Source organism: Rhinolophus sinicus, linkage group LG03 (genome assembly GCF_036562045.2).
Source record: "Rhinolophus sinicus isolate RSC01 linkage group LG03, ASM3656204v1, whole genome shotgun sequence".
NCBI lineage: Eukaryota > Metazoa > Chordata > Mammalia > Chiroptera > Rhinolophidae > Rhinolophus > Rhinolophus sinicus.
This window is the reverse complement of record NC_133753.1, coordinates 41737146-41757344: the sequence shown is the minus strand read 5'-3', so window position 1 is coordinate 41757344 and position 20199 is coordinate 41737146. Positions and strand designations below refer to the sequence as shown.

Here is a 20199-nt window from a genome sequence, read left to right as displayed (position 1 = left end):
ATTTTTATAGCCATTTCCTAATTGGTGAGCATTTGGATTTTTTTTCACTATTACTCATAGCAGTGTTATAATACTCATTTTGAATAATTTCCTGAAATACAGTCTGCAAAGGGAAGTTAATAAAGGCTATAGTGTTTTTCATGATTTAAAATATATATATATATATATATATATATATATCCTACTAATATATATATAAAAATATATATAGCCTACTAATAGTCATTAGTAGTCAATAGTCATATACATTATATATTCGTGTGTGTGTATATATATATATATATATATATATATATATATATGACTATTAGTAGGATATACATAGCATAGGTCCATCATTTACCCCAATTGCCAGACTGGATTTAATTCATTTAAAAAAAAGTATTTACGACTTCAAATATTTTTATCTGAGAAAATTAGGGTAATTTATATTCTTGATTTTTATTCCTACCTATATATATGAACAAATCAAGATTCAGTAATGTGGAAAACTGATGGCTTTTGAAATAAGGACTGAGATTCATAGAATTCCATACATGATAAATGTAAAGCATACAAATTACCTTCGGAGGAGATGTGGCCCATGGGTATGCTGAGCTGACTTACCAGTTCATGAGAGCTAATTAGTAAATATTCAGGAATTATGTAAGCCAGTTATTAAACAGTAGCTTGAAATCAGCCATGGTGGGCATATTTACACCATAGAAATTGTCAGATGCTACAAATTAAGATGTTTTGTTGTTGTTGGAGAGCCAATTTACCAGCATATCACTGGATAGGAGCATTAGGCAGGGAACTTGGGAACTTGACACTATAGATAGATGGAATGTAGATTACTGATTTGTAAAAATAAGACTACATATTTGATCCTATTCTACACATGGTCCTCATGTTGATTTGGGAAGATGTCCAGTGGAAAACCCAAGAAATGAAACTAAAATTTCCCAAGAAAAATGCAAAATATAGCCAAATCCACATACTTGGTTTCATTTATCCTGGTTCATGAACTTCTATTTTGTAAAAGTTGCTTCCTTGCTAACCTCTAGTTTCAAAATACATGTTTTAGATATAAATGTTCTGAATACAAGTTATTTTTTATTTTGACAAAAATGGGTATCTGTTAATGATAATGGGTATAGGTATTTTTTAAATTTCCTCTCCGTAAGAATCTCTCCTTTCCCCACAAGATTCCACAAAACAAAACAAAAAAACAAAACAAAACAAGAAAAGAGAGTGGAGAAGAGAAGGGAGGGAAAAGGAGAGGAAAGGAGGAGAGGAGAGACTCCACCTTAGTGAAACAAGAACTATCCATAATGCAAACTAAGAAGCATCCTTTTTGAATGAAAGAGGATGTGAGCCAAGGACTTTATATCCATCAAAATTGACTTTCAAGTATAACCGGCACAAACTTCAGTGTGTAAGAATGCAAAAAATATTGTCCGATGAGACCTTAATGAGAAATCTAGTGAAGAACGAACTTCAGATAAGCAAAGATGATGTAACTTCACCAAAGGAGAGATAATCATATACTATGTGCTTCCTGAGAAAAGGACACTCTGCTTCCTATTGTCTTGCCAAAGAAATAAAACCTGAGTCAGATCAGGCCTCTGTGTCCAGCGGCCAACTTGCAGAAAATCCACAGGACAAAAGAATATTTTGAACTGCCCCATGGAAATGCAATCAGCAAGGTCCAAGTTATGGGAAACTCTACAGGTCAAATTCCTAGGTTCTTCAACACCTGTAAGGGGGGAAAAGGGGATGGAAGAGGAACCTGTATATTACAAAGAATTAAAAGACATAAGTTTTAATGGGCAAGATTAAAAGATTCAGTTAGAAACTCAGATGATATAAACTTTTAGAAAAGATCATTTAAGGATAGCTAATTCCATAAAAATAATTCTGATTTTTTTCAATTACCTGCCCTTTTTTTACAGAAACTAAAAATTGAAGTATCTCTTAACCTAATTTTTAAAAGAATAATTTAATCAGCCCTCGGTTCATAAACTATATGTTTTATACTTAACTTTGAGGCACAGTGCAGCAGGGATTTTGAAGTCAGACCCAAGTTTAAATATTACTAGCTTTTCCATCTCTGCCTGTGTGAATTTGGGCAAATTATTTAATGTCAGGTGAGGGTGGAGGTGGGTTTTGTATATCTCTTCTGAAAAGAATAATAAATTATAACCTAACTTTTGGGGCTATTGTAGAAATGCATAAAATGTGTACAATTCCTGGTACTGTGATTGGCATGTAATAGGCACTCAATAAATGAAAGCTACTATTACTTTGGTTTCAATAGGTCTGGGGTGGGGCCCAAGAATTCTGTACTTTTAAAAGCCTCCCAAATGATTTTAATGATTGTTCTAATTTGCCAAACACAGTCCCTGATAAAATCCTTCTGGATGTGAACAAATATTCAACTTCAAGGATGATTATCAATGCATTTCTTAGACTACTAGAAAACATCTAGGAGAATGGCAAAATAAACTATGGTCTATCCATGTACTAAAATACTATGTGGCCATTAAAATCTAAATCAAACAGCTAACAGAGCACTATGTGTCAGGCACTGTTTAAATACCTTATATTCAGAGGGTGCCAAAAAAATGTATACACATTTTAAGATGGGAAAAAAATTGTATTAAAATTGTAATACAATGAATGAAGCTAGCATTCGTTTGATTAGCGCCATCTTTTGAGCAAACATCATACTACACATTGCTATTGTAATTCAATTCAACTTGGAAAAGTAATACATAGTAGATAACATCTCTTAAAATGTGTACATTTTTTTTGGCACCCCTGGTGTATTATCTCATTTAGTAATCCTATGAGGTAGGTTCCATTATTATCCCTATTTCACAGATGAGGAAACTAAAAATGTACATGATATTACAAATAACAAGTTGTGAAGCTGAAACATTTCTAAATTTTCAATAATAAAAAAAATTAATAAAAAATGTGGCTCTGTTAGAGGAAAGACTGAATTAGCTTTCTAACAGAAAATATTTCAAAATCATCATATGAAGAAGTAATCAAATCATTTGCAGCCAAAAACTGCAGGAAAAAGAAGTAGTAGCTATGTTATTTTCCTGGAGAGAGAGAGAGAGAGAGAGAGAACGTGCGTGTGCTCTGTGTCAGCTTTTTTGAATTTGTAATTTATTTTTCTCATTCTAAATAAATACTCACTTTCAAGCCCAATTTTGCATTCTTTTTCTTATTGCGGCCTCCCCCCACAGATTGTATAAGCTGCAGGCACCACAAAACCTGTATTCCCACCTCTCTGCATACCATCTATATATGCATAATGAGAGCCCCTGAAGAAGAGAATGGGACATATGTAATAGAGGGAAAATATTTAAAGAGATATTAAAAGAAAACTTTCCTCAAATAAAACTTGAATCTTTGTAAAAAGCTGTTTGAAAACTGCCAACATGAATGCACCCCACCGATAGATGAGAGACACAGATGCCCTCAAACTGGCTGAATGGCTCTATGCAACTATAATCAGTTTTCAGGCAGCTTTCTGTTCACACTTACTGGAAACAGGTAGGATGATCTAATAGAGGAGAGACTGCTCGGAAACTTTCAAAGGTGTTATGTTTGCTTTTAAGTCCATAATGTAAAGAATACTATTCAAATGACAATATAATTTAATTGGTTTCAATTAAAAAGCAGACAGAGGCAACTTAGAGTCTCCTTATCAACCCCTTCTTCTTATCATTTCTTAGAGTCTGATATTTCTTGTTCGAGACTGGAGTTTCCCATACGAATTTTCATATGGATCTGATGGTGGCTCCAAATTCTTGGAAAAACGCCTCAAGGTTTGTTAGATATTTAGGTGCATGAAATTTCACCAATAGTCATCTAGAATTATTTTTCTTGAATGCTTTGCCAAATAGATACACAGTAGCCACAGTCTCATTTGACCCTCATAGTATCTCTATGAACAAAGATATTTAATAAAATACTTTCAGAATTACAATTTTCAAATATCAATAATTATGGTAAAGAGTTCTTTTGTAGATACCTATAAAACAATGATTTTTTTTTCCTAAAAGCAAAAATTTTAATTTGAAGAATTAAATTGGTTCAAAACTGACAGCACAAATAACTGGATTGATGTTTTAGTAGATGTTTAAAAGTCAATTTAAAGGAAATATCTCATTTTAAAGTCCCCAAAGTCAATCTTAGAACATTTTGCTAGTAGTTCACAGAAAACTAAAATTAGAAAACTTTCCATTTTCTACGTCATGATAGTTCAATATTGAATGAATTGTTTACACTAAACAGACACCATAAAAAATACCTTCTGAGAAATCAGGAAAAAAAATCAAGATTAAAAAATTTCTTTATAATCAGTATCTCTGAGCTTACCCTTTTAGGTTTGCAGTTATTGTTAACTGTCAAATACATGTGGGGGGAAAAAGGGAACAATTTAGCTTATAAATAAACACCCAACTATTCAGATGCTTTTCTAGAATTTAAATGTACACCTATCAGGTGACAAGAAGCTGTCTTGAGTATCTCCTGAAAAGAAGGTGGGAATATTTTATGATCTATTCATGTCTCCTGTGAGTACTTTGAATTAAAATTGGAATTCGTAGGACCTAGTTAGCTACAGTAAAATCCTGCAATTTGTACTAAAAAATGGGAAGGCCCATCTCAGTTAGTGTAAGAATAGACATTTGTATGTTGTAATAATAATGTCATATGTATGGTATATTTAGACATGGCCTGTCATTTTTATCATTGTGGGACGAGACCAACATAGCAAATATAAGATGCCACAGAATTCTTTGGAGTTCAATTTATATTGAAAGTAGTTTAAACTTCAGAATGACTTACTACTGCAGGTCTCAGGGAACCAGCATGAAGAACTACAGAATGTTCGAAAACACATCCATTCCTGTTTCACCAAAATTTCCTGTTTTCTGCTACCTCATCCTGGCTTAAAAGTAGCTACCAATCCAAACTTTGATGGAAAACTGAAAGGTTTGTCTTTTTAATGCATATGATTACATCACTTATTCTGATTATAAAAATGTCGTTTTATCCACTGGGCTTTTGGCTGGTAGTTTAGTTCATCCACTGATGTGAGGCTGATGATTAGAAATTGTCAGGAAAATTGGGAATTCTGGGCTGGTGCTAGAGCACGTCCTTGGTGACCTGTGGGATTCTACACTGACTGAGAAAGGCTAAATCCTGTGTTCACCTGGGAGGTAGTAACCCTCACTCTTTCACAGAGATTGCTGCTCACCTCTGAGCATTGAGAAATGCTCCTTAATGTCTTCCTGTTTAATTTTTATTATTTACATTTACGGGGAAAATAGATACCTATATTATTGGGATGTTGTATTAAGTTACATAATTAGAGATTGAACTATCACACAGTACTGAATTCAAGCTCTTTAAATTGCTACTAAAGAATTTAATTATAAATTATTTAAAAGCCTCACTAAAAATGAAATCTTCTTCTGGATAAGGACCAGTTTTTTAAAAACCAAAAGCATTAGAGTGTTTTTCAAACAGTATATACTAACAGTCTGTAATTGTCTCTGAAACAGAGGCATGTCTAACAGTTTACAATTCCAAAGCAACTCAACTTGTTTAAAAAAGGGGGTGGTGGAGGTAGGGGTCTGAGGAAACAGAAGTTAATCTTTCCTAGTAGATAATCACCAGGTCTTTATCTATTTGCTTCGTAGGTAACACAAGGTAATACAAGGACATTTCTGACTTTTTTTTTTTTTTACTTGTAAGCCTAGCATTGAACACCAATGAGTTCCGACATTTGCTTAATTTATTGTGGCCTTTCTGCATTGTGCCAGATGGGTGGTGAGACAGTAACATAACTTTTCAGCACAATTGTTCTCAAAGGGCTTTCAAGTTATTTTTAAAAAAGGATAACATGACTTGTATTCGGTTTTATGGATCTGGTTTGAAAAGCAAACCATTTTCCCCCCTGTACCCACAGTGTTAACTTTCAGATACCTTATATTGAACTATGGCGGTTAGTATCATAAATAGAATCCCAAATTTCTCAATTATCAACATTGTTTTTATACAAGTTTTAAATTATTTTACCTTTATACAACAGAACAAATAGCAGTAGGCTATTGCGTGGATTCCAGGATCCTACAATTTCACAGTCACTTACAAATTCCGACCCACTCGTGAACACACAGACCTCTTGATACTGTGCAGTTACCTAATGGCTTCAATGTGTTTTGAATAAATTACATACAAAGAGGGCTCCCACAAGGCCTCTCTTTCTTCTCTGTAGTTGGGGAGCTGTAAACAGGCAAAGGAGGGGCAGGCCTTTAACAACAGTCCTTTATTGGGACAAAAAAACTACTCTGGCTTGTTCCTTTCCTCTAGTTCTTACATTAACTACAGTTCTTAAATTAACTAATACATTTTGCAATGGAAGATCTCAGGGAGAGGGTTTAAGACAAATTGTGCAAATGTAGAATCCCTCTTTTTAACAGATTTGTTCTTCATAAAATTTTACTCATGCCTAAACATATATTGACCCACGCAATTGGTTATGAGTTTACCAAAGTGGCTAGCCTGAGAGAAAGAGCAATGAAAGGCAGCTTTAATTGTCCATCAGCAGTTCTGATGAGACGTTGTAGACCTGCTGCGGATTCTCTGTGTGCTGAAATGTTCTACTTTGCCTCAGTTTCTCCTTGGGCAGTTTTGACAGTCTGCTGTCTACGTTGTTTCTCCATCCCTTCCTGAATCTCATAATTTGGTGTGATTTCTAGCCAGGAGATCTTGTCTGCTAGCCATGCTGTTCTCCAGAGGGCTGGAATCTGAGTGGTTGCCTCTGGAGAAGAAATGTCTCTGAATAAAAAATTGTGCAAAAATTGTTCTTTGATAATAGTTTCTCACATACTTACAGAAATAACTTCCCAGTTCATTATCAATAGTAATAATTGTTATAATTATTATTTGATCGTGGTCCCTCGCATTATTGAAATTATTATTTCCTCTTACTATTTCCAGTGTTACTTAAACCTTATAATACTATGATTACATTTAATGGATATTAATTTAATAGCTTCCCACATAGGAAATCAAAAGAATCAAAAGCACTGAATCACATCCATTCATGCTACATTCAACCAGTTCTTACCAAGTGCCTACTGAATACCTACCCTAACTATCTTTTAATTAACAAGGAGTTACTTTTGTTTTTTGAGGTTGCTCTGTGTTATCGTGCCCAAGGTAGAACGACCAGGTAACCGCACCATAAATTGTGGAGCTGCATTCTTAGCAGTTCCAGTTAAGAAAAATAACTAAACACCATTGCAAGGTGATTATTTTTAAAAAGGTGTCTCTAGTGACTTTTCAGAGTCAGGTAACCCCAAGAAAATACCTTCCTTGGTTAGTTTACACAGCAGCGATATACCAGTTCCTCTGCCCTGTGGCGTTCTTATAAAGCATGTATCATGTCCTCAGTTATTGTGACAAATAACCACTTTGACCTAGCCCCTGAATTCTTAGCAAGGTTTTACTTTTGGTGGCAAAAATTACTGAAGAAACGATGAAAGCAAATCATCATCCTGAATGATCTTCTGCTCATACATTTTTACTGAACACCTGCAGTGGCCAAAACTGATTAGTATACGTCTGCAAATTGATCTGAATGGTCTGCAGATGTTCTGGGTCATGTATTTACTGTGTTCAATTAATATTGTTAGCAAGAGCTCACCACTTGTATATGTTATGAATCTACTGTTCGTATTTTCTGAATCTAAAACTGGAATACCTGGCATTGGTCTCAGTGAGAACAGAGTTAGACTATGACTGATGCCATCTTCAGAACACATTTTTAATCCAAATACGCTGGTTACTTTAATAGTTACCACTTAGGTGAAGCAGATACACAGGTGTATCTTATTCCATTCCAATTTTGAACTCCTATAATTCCACTTCCAACTCCTATACAAGTAGTCATAAAACATGGGCACTAAAATTTCAATGCTGTACAAAACATGAAGCAAAATCTGATATCAGATTTCCAACATCATGCTCACGCATGTCATAAAAGCGGCAAGCAAGAGAAGAGAAACATGAATTCTTATGTGAATTGGTATTTCAATGTATATTGGGGCTATAAAAACAACCAGAGAAAATGCAAACACAGTCATAAGGTTTGCATCTTTAAGACCTTGGAAATCACCAGTCCCAAAGCCTGAAAAGTCAGTGATTATGCTCAAGTTCAGATTTTTAAAAAATATATAGGCAGTTACTTAGATATCAAGTCTCTGGACATATCCTGCATTTTACATATATCATGTGCATTTTGGGGGTTTTGAAATGACGACTTAAGGAATTATCACTGTTCAAAAGACTTCCCTGAAGATATATTTTCTGTGTTACTTTGCTAAATCTGTAATGTTAAGTGTCATGCGGGGTCTCTGGTCCCGCTCCCCGCACAAGAACACAGAATATGGCGAGGCCAAAAAGGAACAACAATGGAGCCATAGATAGGGGACTCATACCACTATAATCTCGCTGGCAGCTGGGCTGGAGACACAGGAAGCAGGAGCCACACGATCCGCAATCTGCTGTCCGCTTCTCTGCCTGCCTGCCTGCCAACCAACCAACCAACCAACCAACCAACCAACCAACCAACCAACCAACCAACCAACACTCGCCCCCCGCCCCCAGGAGCACAGCCACGGCAGTTATATCAGTGACTAATGGCTAACCAGTTACAGCTAATGGCCAACTAGTCACAGCTGATGGCCATCTACTACCCCAGCCAGCACCTTTCCACATGAGGTCGAGAGCCTGGAAACTGCTCTCCTGGCTCTGTCCTCACACTAAGCTTAACCTAAGGCTATGACATGGGTTATATGTAATCACTTGAGCTAAACATAGTAGGTAAATAACTCAGACTACCTCTGATCTGCTCGCTATTGGGCTTCCATGGTGTGTTCTTGCCATGTTATTTTATGTTGCTGAGTTTTACCACTAGAGGTAGCATCATCATCACTATCTTGCTTGAGTTCTTACTCACCACACCATAACTAGTTCTCTGCACTGTCCGTAAGGCGGGCACACTAACATAGAACAGTTTTTGGATACGTTTTCTGGAGGGAATATTTCTTAATAGCCAGTCAATATATGGCTTTCACCCCAATTATGAGCATATATATATATATATATATATATATATATATATGAACACAAACAAGACAAAGACATCAAAATATATGAAATGGTTATGTGAATGGGGTGTAAAATATTTGTATAATGTTTAATATCAAGAAAGCTACTTTACAGGCAGAAGATAAATGTGTAATTGAAGTGGAGCTAAGAAAGACCAGACATAGAAGTTTGGGCAAGGAGGATCATTCACCTTGAGAAAAGTGGGTTTCAGAAGTTGTTTAGATGACGGGAAAGTGAGTGATGGCTTTATCTCTGGGGAAGAAATGGAGGAAATGAAAGCATGTTTTATTGTATGGCATGGAGGACTGGATAGGAGTTTTAAAATAATGATGGATTTGATTTTACTTATAGAAATAGATGATGAATTCATCAAAAACTTGAAAATCCTCATTCCTTGGTTACTTAGTCCTGAGAGCCTAGATATTAAAGAGATCAACGGGAACAAAATCACCTGCCGAGGTCTGGTGGAGTACTTCAAGGTATCACTCTCATTTCTAGTGCGTTTGTGAGTACTTAGCTTTGACATGTTTGGGAATGTAGTTATTCCTTGAAACTATGACGACAAAAATGGTAGACTGTAACATGGGAACAAAGGTATAAGTAATCTATAAAAATGATAAAAAATTATTAGACTCCCAAAAGGAACTTCACTTTCTCAAATTAATTTTTTTGGAAAACTCCTTGAGGTAACTTCACTGTCCCCTTTTATCTTAAGGGAAATATATTTTGAAGTATGAGTGTATCTAAGAATTGGAAAAGTCTTATTTTTTGGGGGGAGGTGTTTCCCAGGGTCCATGCCACACAATCCTCAGTCATAACCTGTAAACTGCATTTTACCTTCATTCTGAAGATTTTCCAACAGGGCTATACCTTGCTTTTCTACTGGAAAAAATATTTCCACATTTCCCACTCTCTGTACCAAGAACCAATTTGAAGTGGAATTATTTTAAATTTGCATTTACCTGTTTACCTCGGGTAGCATCGAATACAATGCTTTTTTTTTTCCAACCAATCCACATATGTAGTGGAGAATTTCAGTTACCAATCTAATTTGTGTACTGTTGCTCCAAGGACTGAAATATCCATTTTTAAAATATACGTTTTGTCATTTAAAATGCAGTCATATACCTCCTGTATGATTACTTACTTCATCACACTCAGCAATAAATGGCATGTTATTTATTTATCTAAAATTTGAATTCTTACTGTGCATAACAGTGTGGAGAAGCTTAGAATTTAGCAGGATATTCAGGACCCCTATACAAATCTGTTCCATAAAACTTATGACGTCAGCAGGTGCAAATTCCTGTGGGTAACTGAAAAAGAAAGGTTACTCCTAGCAGAGGGATCTGAGAAAGTTTTAAAGGAGGTGGAAGTGAGTTAAGCCTTTAAAAAGAGTAGGATTGGCAAATGAAGGTGTGTGAAAAGGGCGTTTCAGGGAAAAAAGGGGGGCAGATTTCAGGAAAAGGGAACCAGAGCTAAGAGGGAATTTAAAGTATGAGAAAAAGTTCCTGAAACTGCCAAGACCTTATATTTTTTGAACTGTCAAGACCTTAGAATACAATTTAATAGAATTAGAGAAATAGTGAATGGAATTACTTGAGCATGAGTCTTTCTTTCTTTCTTTTTAGGCTTATATAAAGATCTATCAAGGTGAAGAATTACCACACCCCAAATCCATGTTACAGGTAATTATTAATCAGGAGGCATGCATTACATTTTAAAACATACTTATCACTAAAGCTAAGCTTTCCTTAGCTTTATGCTATGCTAAGCGAAAGATATGCTCCATTCTGGCTGTTAGAAATTGCCAAATAAAAATAGTGGACAAAATGATGTTAATATTAGATTATTTTTCTAATAACTGCCCATTTGTGTGTTCAGCTAAACATTTTCAAATACATATATAGCAGCCTCACTTGTGCTGAGATACAAACACTTGATACCAAAGAGTTTTCATTCTCTTTGTACTAAATTTGTTTAGAAAACAGACTCATACTATGGTTTAGATTCACACATGTAACAAAAATTAGAAAAGTAGGTCCAGGTTTTAAACAAGTGGTCTCTACAAATAAACACTTAAAAAAGGAAAAAGTAGCTTTTTCCTTACTTATTTTAAAAATTTAAGTTCATAATAGTTCCTTTTTGTTAGTGAGACATTGTGTAATCAGTAGCAGTCCTTAAACTTGACATATATTATGTGTCTGGATTTATATATTTCCCCCAACATTTGGTGAGAGGCTTAAAAATATTTTTAAATAATTTTATTTTTCAATTACAGTTGACATACAATATTATATTAGTTTCAGGTATACAACACAGTGATTAGCTATTTATATAACTTATATTGTGATCACCGCAATAAATCTAGTATCCATCTGACACTGTACATAGTTATTACAATATTATTGACTATATTCCTTAGGCTCTACTTTACATCCCCATGACTATTTTGTAACTGCCAATTTGTACTTCTTAATCCTTTTCCCTTTTCCACCCACCCCAACCCGCCTCCCAACTGGCAACCATCAAAATGTCCTCTGTATCTATAAGTTTGTTCGTTTTACTGGTATTTTGTTCTTTAGATTCCACATATAAGTAAAATCATATGGCATTTGTCTTTGTCTGATTTACTACACTCAGCACAATACCATCTATGTCCACTCGTGTTGGCAAGATTTCGTTGTTTTTTATGGCTGAGTAATATTCCATTGTATATATATGTACCACTTTATCTATTCACTCATTGATGGACATTCTAGTTGCTTCTATATCTTGGCTGTTGTAAATAATGCTACAATGAACATATGGATGTGCATGTCTCTTTGAAAATTACTGGGTCCTTCTTTGTCTTGTTATAACCTTTGTTTTAAAGTCTATTTTGTCTGGTGTACGTATTGCTACCTCAGCATTTTTTGTTGTTTCCATTTTCATGAAATACCTTTTTCCATCCCTTTACTTTCAGTCTGTGTGTGTCTTTTGATCTGAAGTGAGTCTCTTGTAGGCAACATATGTAAGGGTCTTGTTTTCCTACCCATTCAACCACCCTATCTTTTGAATGGAGCATTTAATCCATTTACATTGAAAGAAATTGTTGATAGATATGTAGTTATTGCCATTTTATTATTCATATTTTTTATCTTTCTTTTTTTTTTCATCTAAAAGAAGTCCCTCTAACATCCCTTGTAATACTAGTTTGATGGTGATGAACTCCTTTAGCTTTTTCTTGTCTGGGAAGCTCTTTACCTGTCCTTTGATTCTAAATGATAGCTTTGCTAGGTAATCTTGATTGTAGGTCCTTGCTTTTCATCACTTTGAATATTTCCTGCCAATCCCTTCTGGCCTGCAAAGTTTCTGTTGAGAAATCGGCTGACAATCTTATGGGAGCTCCCTTATAGGTAACTGCTTTCTCTTGTTGCTTTTAAGATTCTTTGTCTTTAATCTTTACATTTTAATTATGATGTGTCTTGGTGCTGGTCTCTTTGGGTTCATCTTTTTTGGGACTCTCTGCGCTTCCTGGGCTTGTATGTTTAGTTTCTTCACAAGGTTAGGGAAGTTTTCCATCATTATTTCTTCAAATACGTTTTCAATTCCATGTCCCCCCTCTTCTTCTGGGACCACTATGATGCAAATGTTGGTATGCTTGATGTTGTTTCAGAGGCCCCTTACACTATCCTTATTTTATTGGATTCTTTTTTCTTTTTGCTGTTCTGATTGGGTGTTTTCCGCTACTTTATCTTCCAAATCACTGATTCAATCCTCTGCTTCATCTAATCTACTGTTGATTCCCTGTAATACATCATTTCAATATTGTACTCTTCATTTCTGACTGGTTCTTTTTTATGTTTTCTATCTCCATTTTTATGTTTCCCATCTCTGTTGAAATTCTCACTGAGATCATTCAGCATCCTTATAACCAGTGTTTTGAACTCTGAGTCTGGTAGATTGCTTGTCTCCATTTTGTTTTGTTCTTTTTCTGGAGCTTTGTTGTGTTCTTTCATTTAGGCCATGTTTCTTTGTTTCCCCATTTTGGCTGCCTTGCTGTGTTTGTTTCAATGTATTAGGCAGGGCTGAAGTGTTTCCCAGTCTTAGTAAAAAGGCCTTATGTAGTACTATGTTTCCCCGAAAATAAGACCTAGCCAGACTATCAGCTCTAATGTGTCTTTTGGAGAAAAATTTATAGTAAAACTTATAGTAAAATAAGACTGGGTCTTATATAAGACTGGGTCTTATATTAATTTTTGCTCCAAAAGATGCATTAGAGCTGATGGTCCAGGTAGGTCTTATTTTCGGGCAAACACAGGTGTCCTGTGGTGCCCAGTGGCACAGTCTCCCTGGTCACCTGACCCAGGTGTTCCAGGTATGTACCTTGTGTGAGTTGTGTGTGCCCTCCTATTATAATTGAGCCTTGGCTTTTGTTTGCACATCAGTTGGATGTGCTGATTGGTTATGAGGACTGGCGGTGACTACAGTGGAGAACTGTTGTGCCGGGGCTGACCCTACAGAGCAGGATTTGCTTTAGCAAGGCTCTGCCTTTTGGGCGTGTTGCCTGCAGGCAGCTGGGTGGTGCTCATGCTGGGTCTGAAGCTGGCCACCGGGCCTGTCCCTGGGACCTCCTGGGAGTGGCCCTGCTGCAGCCCAAGTTCAGGTGCATTAAAAATATTTTTTAAGAGGAAAAAATCTTCCAAATGAAGATTCATTTTAGAATGATGGTTTATTGAGTAAATATCTATGTATTACGCATTGTGAAATTTTAGTTTTACTAATTTAAAAAAATGTAGTGGAAATATTTCAACAATTTCAAATTATTTTATGACCTTGGGTTCTTGCACATTTCTTGCACGATATTCATAAATGAGAGCTGCCTGTGGAAGTTTAATAAATATGAATTCCATTTTACATCATATTTTGTACTTTGTCCAAAGGCCACAGCAGAAGCTAACAATTTAGCAGCCGTGGCAACTGCTAAGGATACATACAACAAAAAAATGGAAGAGGTAAGAATTAAATATTTTAAATGATGTTTTAGATAAAATCAGTATTTCTTCCATGAGCTCATTCTTTTTTCTTCCAAGTTATACTGTATAGAGACGCAAAGAGGTGCCTTTCACTTATTCTCTCAGCCTGTGTGTATTGCACTTCTATTTATTGTACTCTTAAAACATTTTGAAAACCAAGAAAAAAACATTACGTATGCACAACTTTAAATGTATATGAGTTATCTCTATAATAGGCATATTTTTTACTTTTTTTTTTTGCCAGATTTTCCCATTAATTTATAAGGTCTAGTGGCTAAAATAACATATGTTACCCTTTCCACTGTACCTCCCTACATTGCACAATTCCAATATTTCTATCTTAAATTTTTTTTAAAAACCTGTTAGAAAAAAAGACAATAAACCGTAAGGCCAATATTTCTACATATCATATTTCCTCTTTTTGTTTCAACATTCTCAATTAGGATGCATCTCATAATGATTGTGTGATAGGACACCTACTATATCTACTGTGTGATAGGTCTTTTTTCCCCTGAAAATGTTATAAAAATCAATATTACATTTAAAATTGATCGAGTCTTAGAGACAAGGGAAATATAGGATATGGAGTGGTGTTTATGACATAACTAAAGGGTAATTAGAATGAGAGCATCCTTTATATAGTTAAATCTCAAATAACCGAAGTTAAGTGGTATCAGTAACTGAGATTTCCCTTGTAACTTCTGAAAAAAATTGAAAATGTGGTCCAAGAACATGTAATGTTTCCATTTAGTCTCTTGAAGAACATACTGAATGAGTTCCATTGAAACAAAAATCAGTGAAACTGCCAAAGAAAATGTTTTTAAAAATTTTTCTTTAGAGCTTTATAGCATTGCTCATTGTTTTGAATTAAACTTCATTGGCCAAAATTACTTCAGTGCAGTCAGAAAAAATTTCCTAAAGGGACTAGTTTTCTTGAATTTGGACTTCTTCTGTGAATGAACTCAGTTTGCAGTTCACTTTGTTGCATGTCTTTTCGTCTTGAGGAATTTGAGTTAAGTTCTGGATATTCTTTCCAGTGTCAAAAAGAAAATAAAAATTAAGAATGACTTTATATAAGTCACCTATAAGGTACCAGTACCATTTATAGTCATGCCTGATAGATATGAACTTTGGAAAGATGTGGATTGACAAAACATACATGCAGCCTCCTTCTGGTTAACTAGGTAAGTGAAAAATTTTGATACAGTTGCTGATTTTAATCTGCATTGAATAAACAATACTTCTCCACTTGACAGATTTGTGGGGGTGATAAACCATTTCTGGCCCCCAATGACCTGCAGACCAAACATCTGGAGCTTAAGGAAGAATCTGTGAAGCTATTCCGAGGGGTGAAGAAGATGGGTGGGGAGGAATTTAGCCGGCGGTACCTGCAGCAGTTGGAGAGTGAAATAGATGAACTTTATATCCAGTATATCAAGCACAATGATAGCAAAAACATCTTCCATGCAGCTCGTACTCCAGCCACACTGTTTGTCGTCATCTTTATCACATATGTGATTGCTGGTGTGACTGGATTCATTGGTTTGGACATCATAGCTAGCCTGTGCAATATGATAATGGGACTGACCCTTATCACCCTGTGCACCTGGGCATACATCCGATACTCTGGAGAATACCGAGAGCTGGGAGCTGTCATAGACCAGGTGGCTGCAGCCTTGTGGGACCAGGTAGGAACACTTGTAATTCTTTTCAACTAAATTCAGCACACATTTGAATGCTGTCTGCGTACTAGACACTATGTAGATGTTGAAAATATACAGATGAACGTGATTCCAGTTTTCAAGAACTTCAGAATCAACTACCGTGTTTCCCCGAAAATAAGACCTACCTGGACCATCAGCTCTAATGCGTCTTTTGGAGCAAAAATTAATATAAGACCCGGTCTTATTTTAATATAAGACCCAGACTGATATAAAATATAATATACATAATACACTATAATATAATATAATATGTAATACCTGGTCTTATTTTAATATGACATAAGACTGGGTCTTATATTAATATTTTTGCTCCAAAAGATGCATTAGAGTTGATGGTCTGGCTAGGTCTTATTTTTCAGGGAAACACGGTAATTATAATATAATATAGGAGGTCCTATACAAACTCTTTTCAGTTAACATTTCAGTATTTTTTAAAAATACATAGATCAGGCAGTATTTTTACTTTTTCTTATCCTAAAAGTTAAAGCTGTTACGAAAACTGTAAGAAAACACAGTTGAGTATTTAGCTAATTGTGGCTCAATTATGTTAACTTTACTTCATACTTAAAACGTATCATTTGACTAGCATTGGCTTTTTTAGAAGCACATACAGCCCACTATCATAAGTCGTAACACTGTCTCTTTCAGTATAAATTCCTAAAAGCAGTATCCGATGACTTAAATGATTTCTATTTGAACTAGACATTTATACCAAGTCATGAGTCCAGGTCAGCCTCTAGATCAGATGCATACAGGTCAGCTGTCCTTTTTGATCCAATTAATATAACCTAGGGAGTCAGAGTCACCATGGTCCATTGTTCAAATCATTGATTATGGACAAGGGAGACAATTATAAACACACCTAAAACAATAATCAACTCACTGTGTCATTCTGGAAATGTCTTCACATCACTCATGAAAATTTAGGGGAATTTAGTAAAGCTTAAGTAAAGATTCTTTACAAAATTTTGGAGTTAAAACTTTTGCACATTTATGGTCTGAGGGAGCAATTAATAACTATTAATATGTAGTCTTTAAAACAGGATTGTTAAGTAATGGATTTACCAATTGCCTTTGAAAAATCTAGAGCTAAACTAATGGTAACACTATGGGAAACGAATGAGTTAAAAACTGAGTTCTCGGAGCCACTGTCTCAAATAGCCCCTCAACCTCAAAAGATTGAAGAGGGGTTGAGGTAAAAATCCCAAAGCCCTCCTAGAATATGATGCTGAAACCTACAAAGGGTATAAAATTGGCTTCTTCAAAAGATTCATATAAAATATGTAATCTAAACAGAAAAACTCTATAGGAGTATTTGTTCTTAAATGCTCACAAATTAATACTACAAAGTTGAATATCATGTTATTAATGAAGCAGGATATATACTTTTCTTTTCTCCCTTTTAAACTGCCTTTGCCACAGGGAACTACAAATGAGGTAAGTTAAATTTTTTTAATTAAGTACTATGTTTGTAAACATTCTATTTTTATTTTATAAACCAACTAGCCATTAAAGGATGTCTAAATGTAGGATAGAAAATCTTTGGTGACTACCGCTTCTGTGTTCTCCTAGCATTTACAATTTTAATTGTGAATTTTTAATATGGTTTTAAAATATTTAATTTACTCCAGACATCATGTGATTTGATCTTCATATGAAATACAAGAACTGATTATCATGAATATCATGAATATCCTATTTTGTTTGCTAAATGTGTAGAAAACTTTAAAATTCTTAAGCTCTCACACTGTGCATTTTGCTCTACTGAAGAGTGAAACAGAGTAGTTATGAATCTTGAGGAACTTAACTACTAGAGTATTTAAATGAAGTTACAACCGTTAGTAGAAGTTTTTAATTTTTGTTTCGAGTTACCTATACACTTTAAGCAGGTGCAACGTCAGTATGCAGTATCTTTCTTGGCATACCTCCAACCTGACCTGCAAATTGTTACTTCTACCAAGTCACTATTTCCACATGTGCAAAATTACATCTAAGAAAACAATCTCAGCTTCCAGGAAGGAATCATTTGTTACATAAGAAAAATTATCTCTGGAGTCATTTAGTTCATTGTCTTCAGGAAGCAAAACTGATCCTGAGCAACTACCAAGACAACACATAATTCTTTTCTTAGTTTCTGCTGTTACATGTAATTGGATTATGTCCTCTAATCAAATACAAATGATATATTTAATATTTATAAGGAATTATTTTATGTAAAATTCAGTAAAACAAATTCACTAAAGTAAAAACAAATTTCATCTTTGTAAGTCAAAACTTAAGAAAATATCAAAGCTTTTAAGAGAACAGGGATTAAACAGAAAGTGTTAGAATCAGAATATAACAGAACTAATACCGTGTTGCACCAATACGCATTGAAGTACTGATGATGGTACAGACTTTAGAAAATTAAAAGAAAATAGCCACACAGAATCAAAAAGATAAAAATCAATGGAATTTCCTAGGCATCAATGATTATTTAAAAGATATTAAGCTTTTGTCCACCTTTTAAAAATATTCACTTTTTACAGGCTCCAGAATTACATAAGTTGGTCTTAATTGAATGTTCATTATGTGAAAATCAGAGAAGGGAATGAATTTTAGACACTAGCTACGGGAGAAAAAAAGAGCAAAAATATTTATAAACATTAATATAAAGCAATATGTAGATTCCTATGATTCAAACACTGTTAAATATAACACAAATAATCACAGAGGCAGTTTTAGTGAGGAAAAGCTTTCTGAGGTAATGTTTCTCAATAAGGTTTTATAAGACACGAACTAATTAATGGAAACAAGGCAAGGGAACATTTAAGTGAGGGATCCCAGTAGGCGGAGGCGGGGGAGGACATGTGCTTCTTTGCATGACCGTATCAGGAAATAATTGAAAAAAATGTGATCCCATTCTGAAAATCCTAAAAGGAAGCTCTGATAGCAAGTAGTCTAGCTATGTATATAATGAAGTAGCTATTGGCAGCCAGAAGTTATGAGCTCCTCTATAATTCCTCTAAAACTGGTAATATTCACAGTATGAGTTCTCAACACACCCCTGGGGTTTCCCTGAAAATAAGACCTAGCTGGACCATCAGCTCTAATCTGTCTTTTGGAGCAAAAATTAATATGACCCAGTATTTTATAATATACCCGATATTTTATATTATTATTATATTATGACCCAGTCTTATATTAAAATAAGACTTGGCTTTATACTAATTTTTGCTCCAAAAGACGCATTAGAGCTGATGGTCCGGCTAGGTCCTATTTTCAGGGAAACACGGTAGTGGTTAGGAAGTTGTACTCCAAGAGGTGTAAAAGCAACTGTAGTGTGAAAGTAAAACACTTACCACAAAGATCGATCCACAAAAGTAGTAACATGCACACACTGGAGAGTTGAAAATACTTTTGAGTTCCAAGACACTAGTTATTAATTTATATCCTATGCTGACTAATGATACAGATTTCAAATTTAGCATGCTAAATTTTATACAGTACCATTACTTAATTACACTATAAAGGAAAAATTTTACATCTGTATGTTTAATAAAATGTTTTATAATTTGGATTCTTGCATTTCTAGGCTTTATATAAGCTTTACAGTGCGGCAGCAACCCACAGACACCTGTATCATCAAGCTTTTCCTGCACCAAAGTCAGAATCTGCTGAACAATCAGAAAAGAAGAAAATTTAATCCAAATTTAAAAAAATACAGGTGCATGACCAACTGTCAGTTAAATATTGTTTCATGTCTCCATGCAAACATTTCAAAGTGCTTCCATCAGAACAGAATAAAATACCAACCACCTCTGAAGACTGCAAAATGGTTTAGTCTGTTTATTTCAGTGTTTAAGAAGATATATGTATGCATGGTTATATCATTTTGTTAACATGTAGTTTCCTGATTTTGTCTTGAAATATGCTGTTATAATTTAAAGTATTTGTCTATGATGACAGTACATGTGTTCTGCTTGAATTTACTAAATTCTACTACTGGGTTATAATTAAACCATGTAGTAATATTATTCCATGTTTGGATATGCTCATTTAATTTCCACAGAATTTTTAATTTTACAGTCATTTTAAAGTACAGTATCATAACTCAACAGGCTTGACTCAATCTATATCATCTTACATATACCGTGAGCTCTTAATTTTAAAGATATTTAAGAGAGCTTTCCAGTTGCTTTAGCAAAAACTATGTTTTGCTTTTTATATTATGATTTAATATAGAATATAAACCTCTTGATCAAAAAATGCACAAAAATCACTTTGTATATGTA

At 34.7% G+C, this 20199-nt stretch overlaps 1 protein-coding gene across 4 annotated transcripts in view; it reads left to right on the top strand.

Annotated features, from left to right (window-relative positions):
* ATL1 (atlastin GTPase 1) overlaps window positions 1-19941 on the top strand; it is a 57041-nt gene extending 37100 nt beyond the window's left edge. Inside the window, exons 7-14 of one of the 4 annotated variants that reach the window (XM_019725665.2) lie at window positions 3732-3824; window positions 4857-4995; window positions 9535-9662; window positions 10815-10871; window positions 14109-14180; window positions 15458-15889; window positions 17348-17362; window positions 19500-19941. In XM_019725665.2, coding sequence (XP_019581224.1) covers window positions 3732-3824; window positions 4857-4995; window positions 9535-9662; window positions 10815-10871; window positions 14109-14180; window positions 15458-15889; window positions 17348-17362; window positions 19500-19610 — 1047 coding nt within the window. In that variant the 3' untranslated portion in view covers window positions 19611-19941. The remainder of the gene's footprint in view (window positions 1-3731; window positions 3825-4856; window positions 4996-9534; window positions 9663-10814; window positions 10872-14108; window positions 14181-15457; window positions 15890-17347; window positions 17363-19499) is intronic. The other 3 variants (XM_074327487.1, XM_074327489.1, XM_074327488.1) reach the window with 3 other exon arrangements.
* The last annotated feature ends 258 nt before the right edge of the window (window positions 19942-20199 follow it).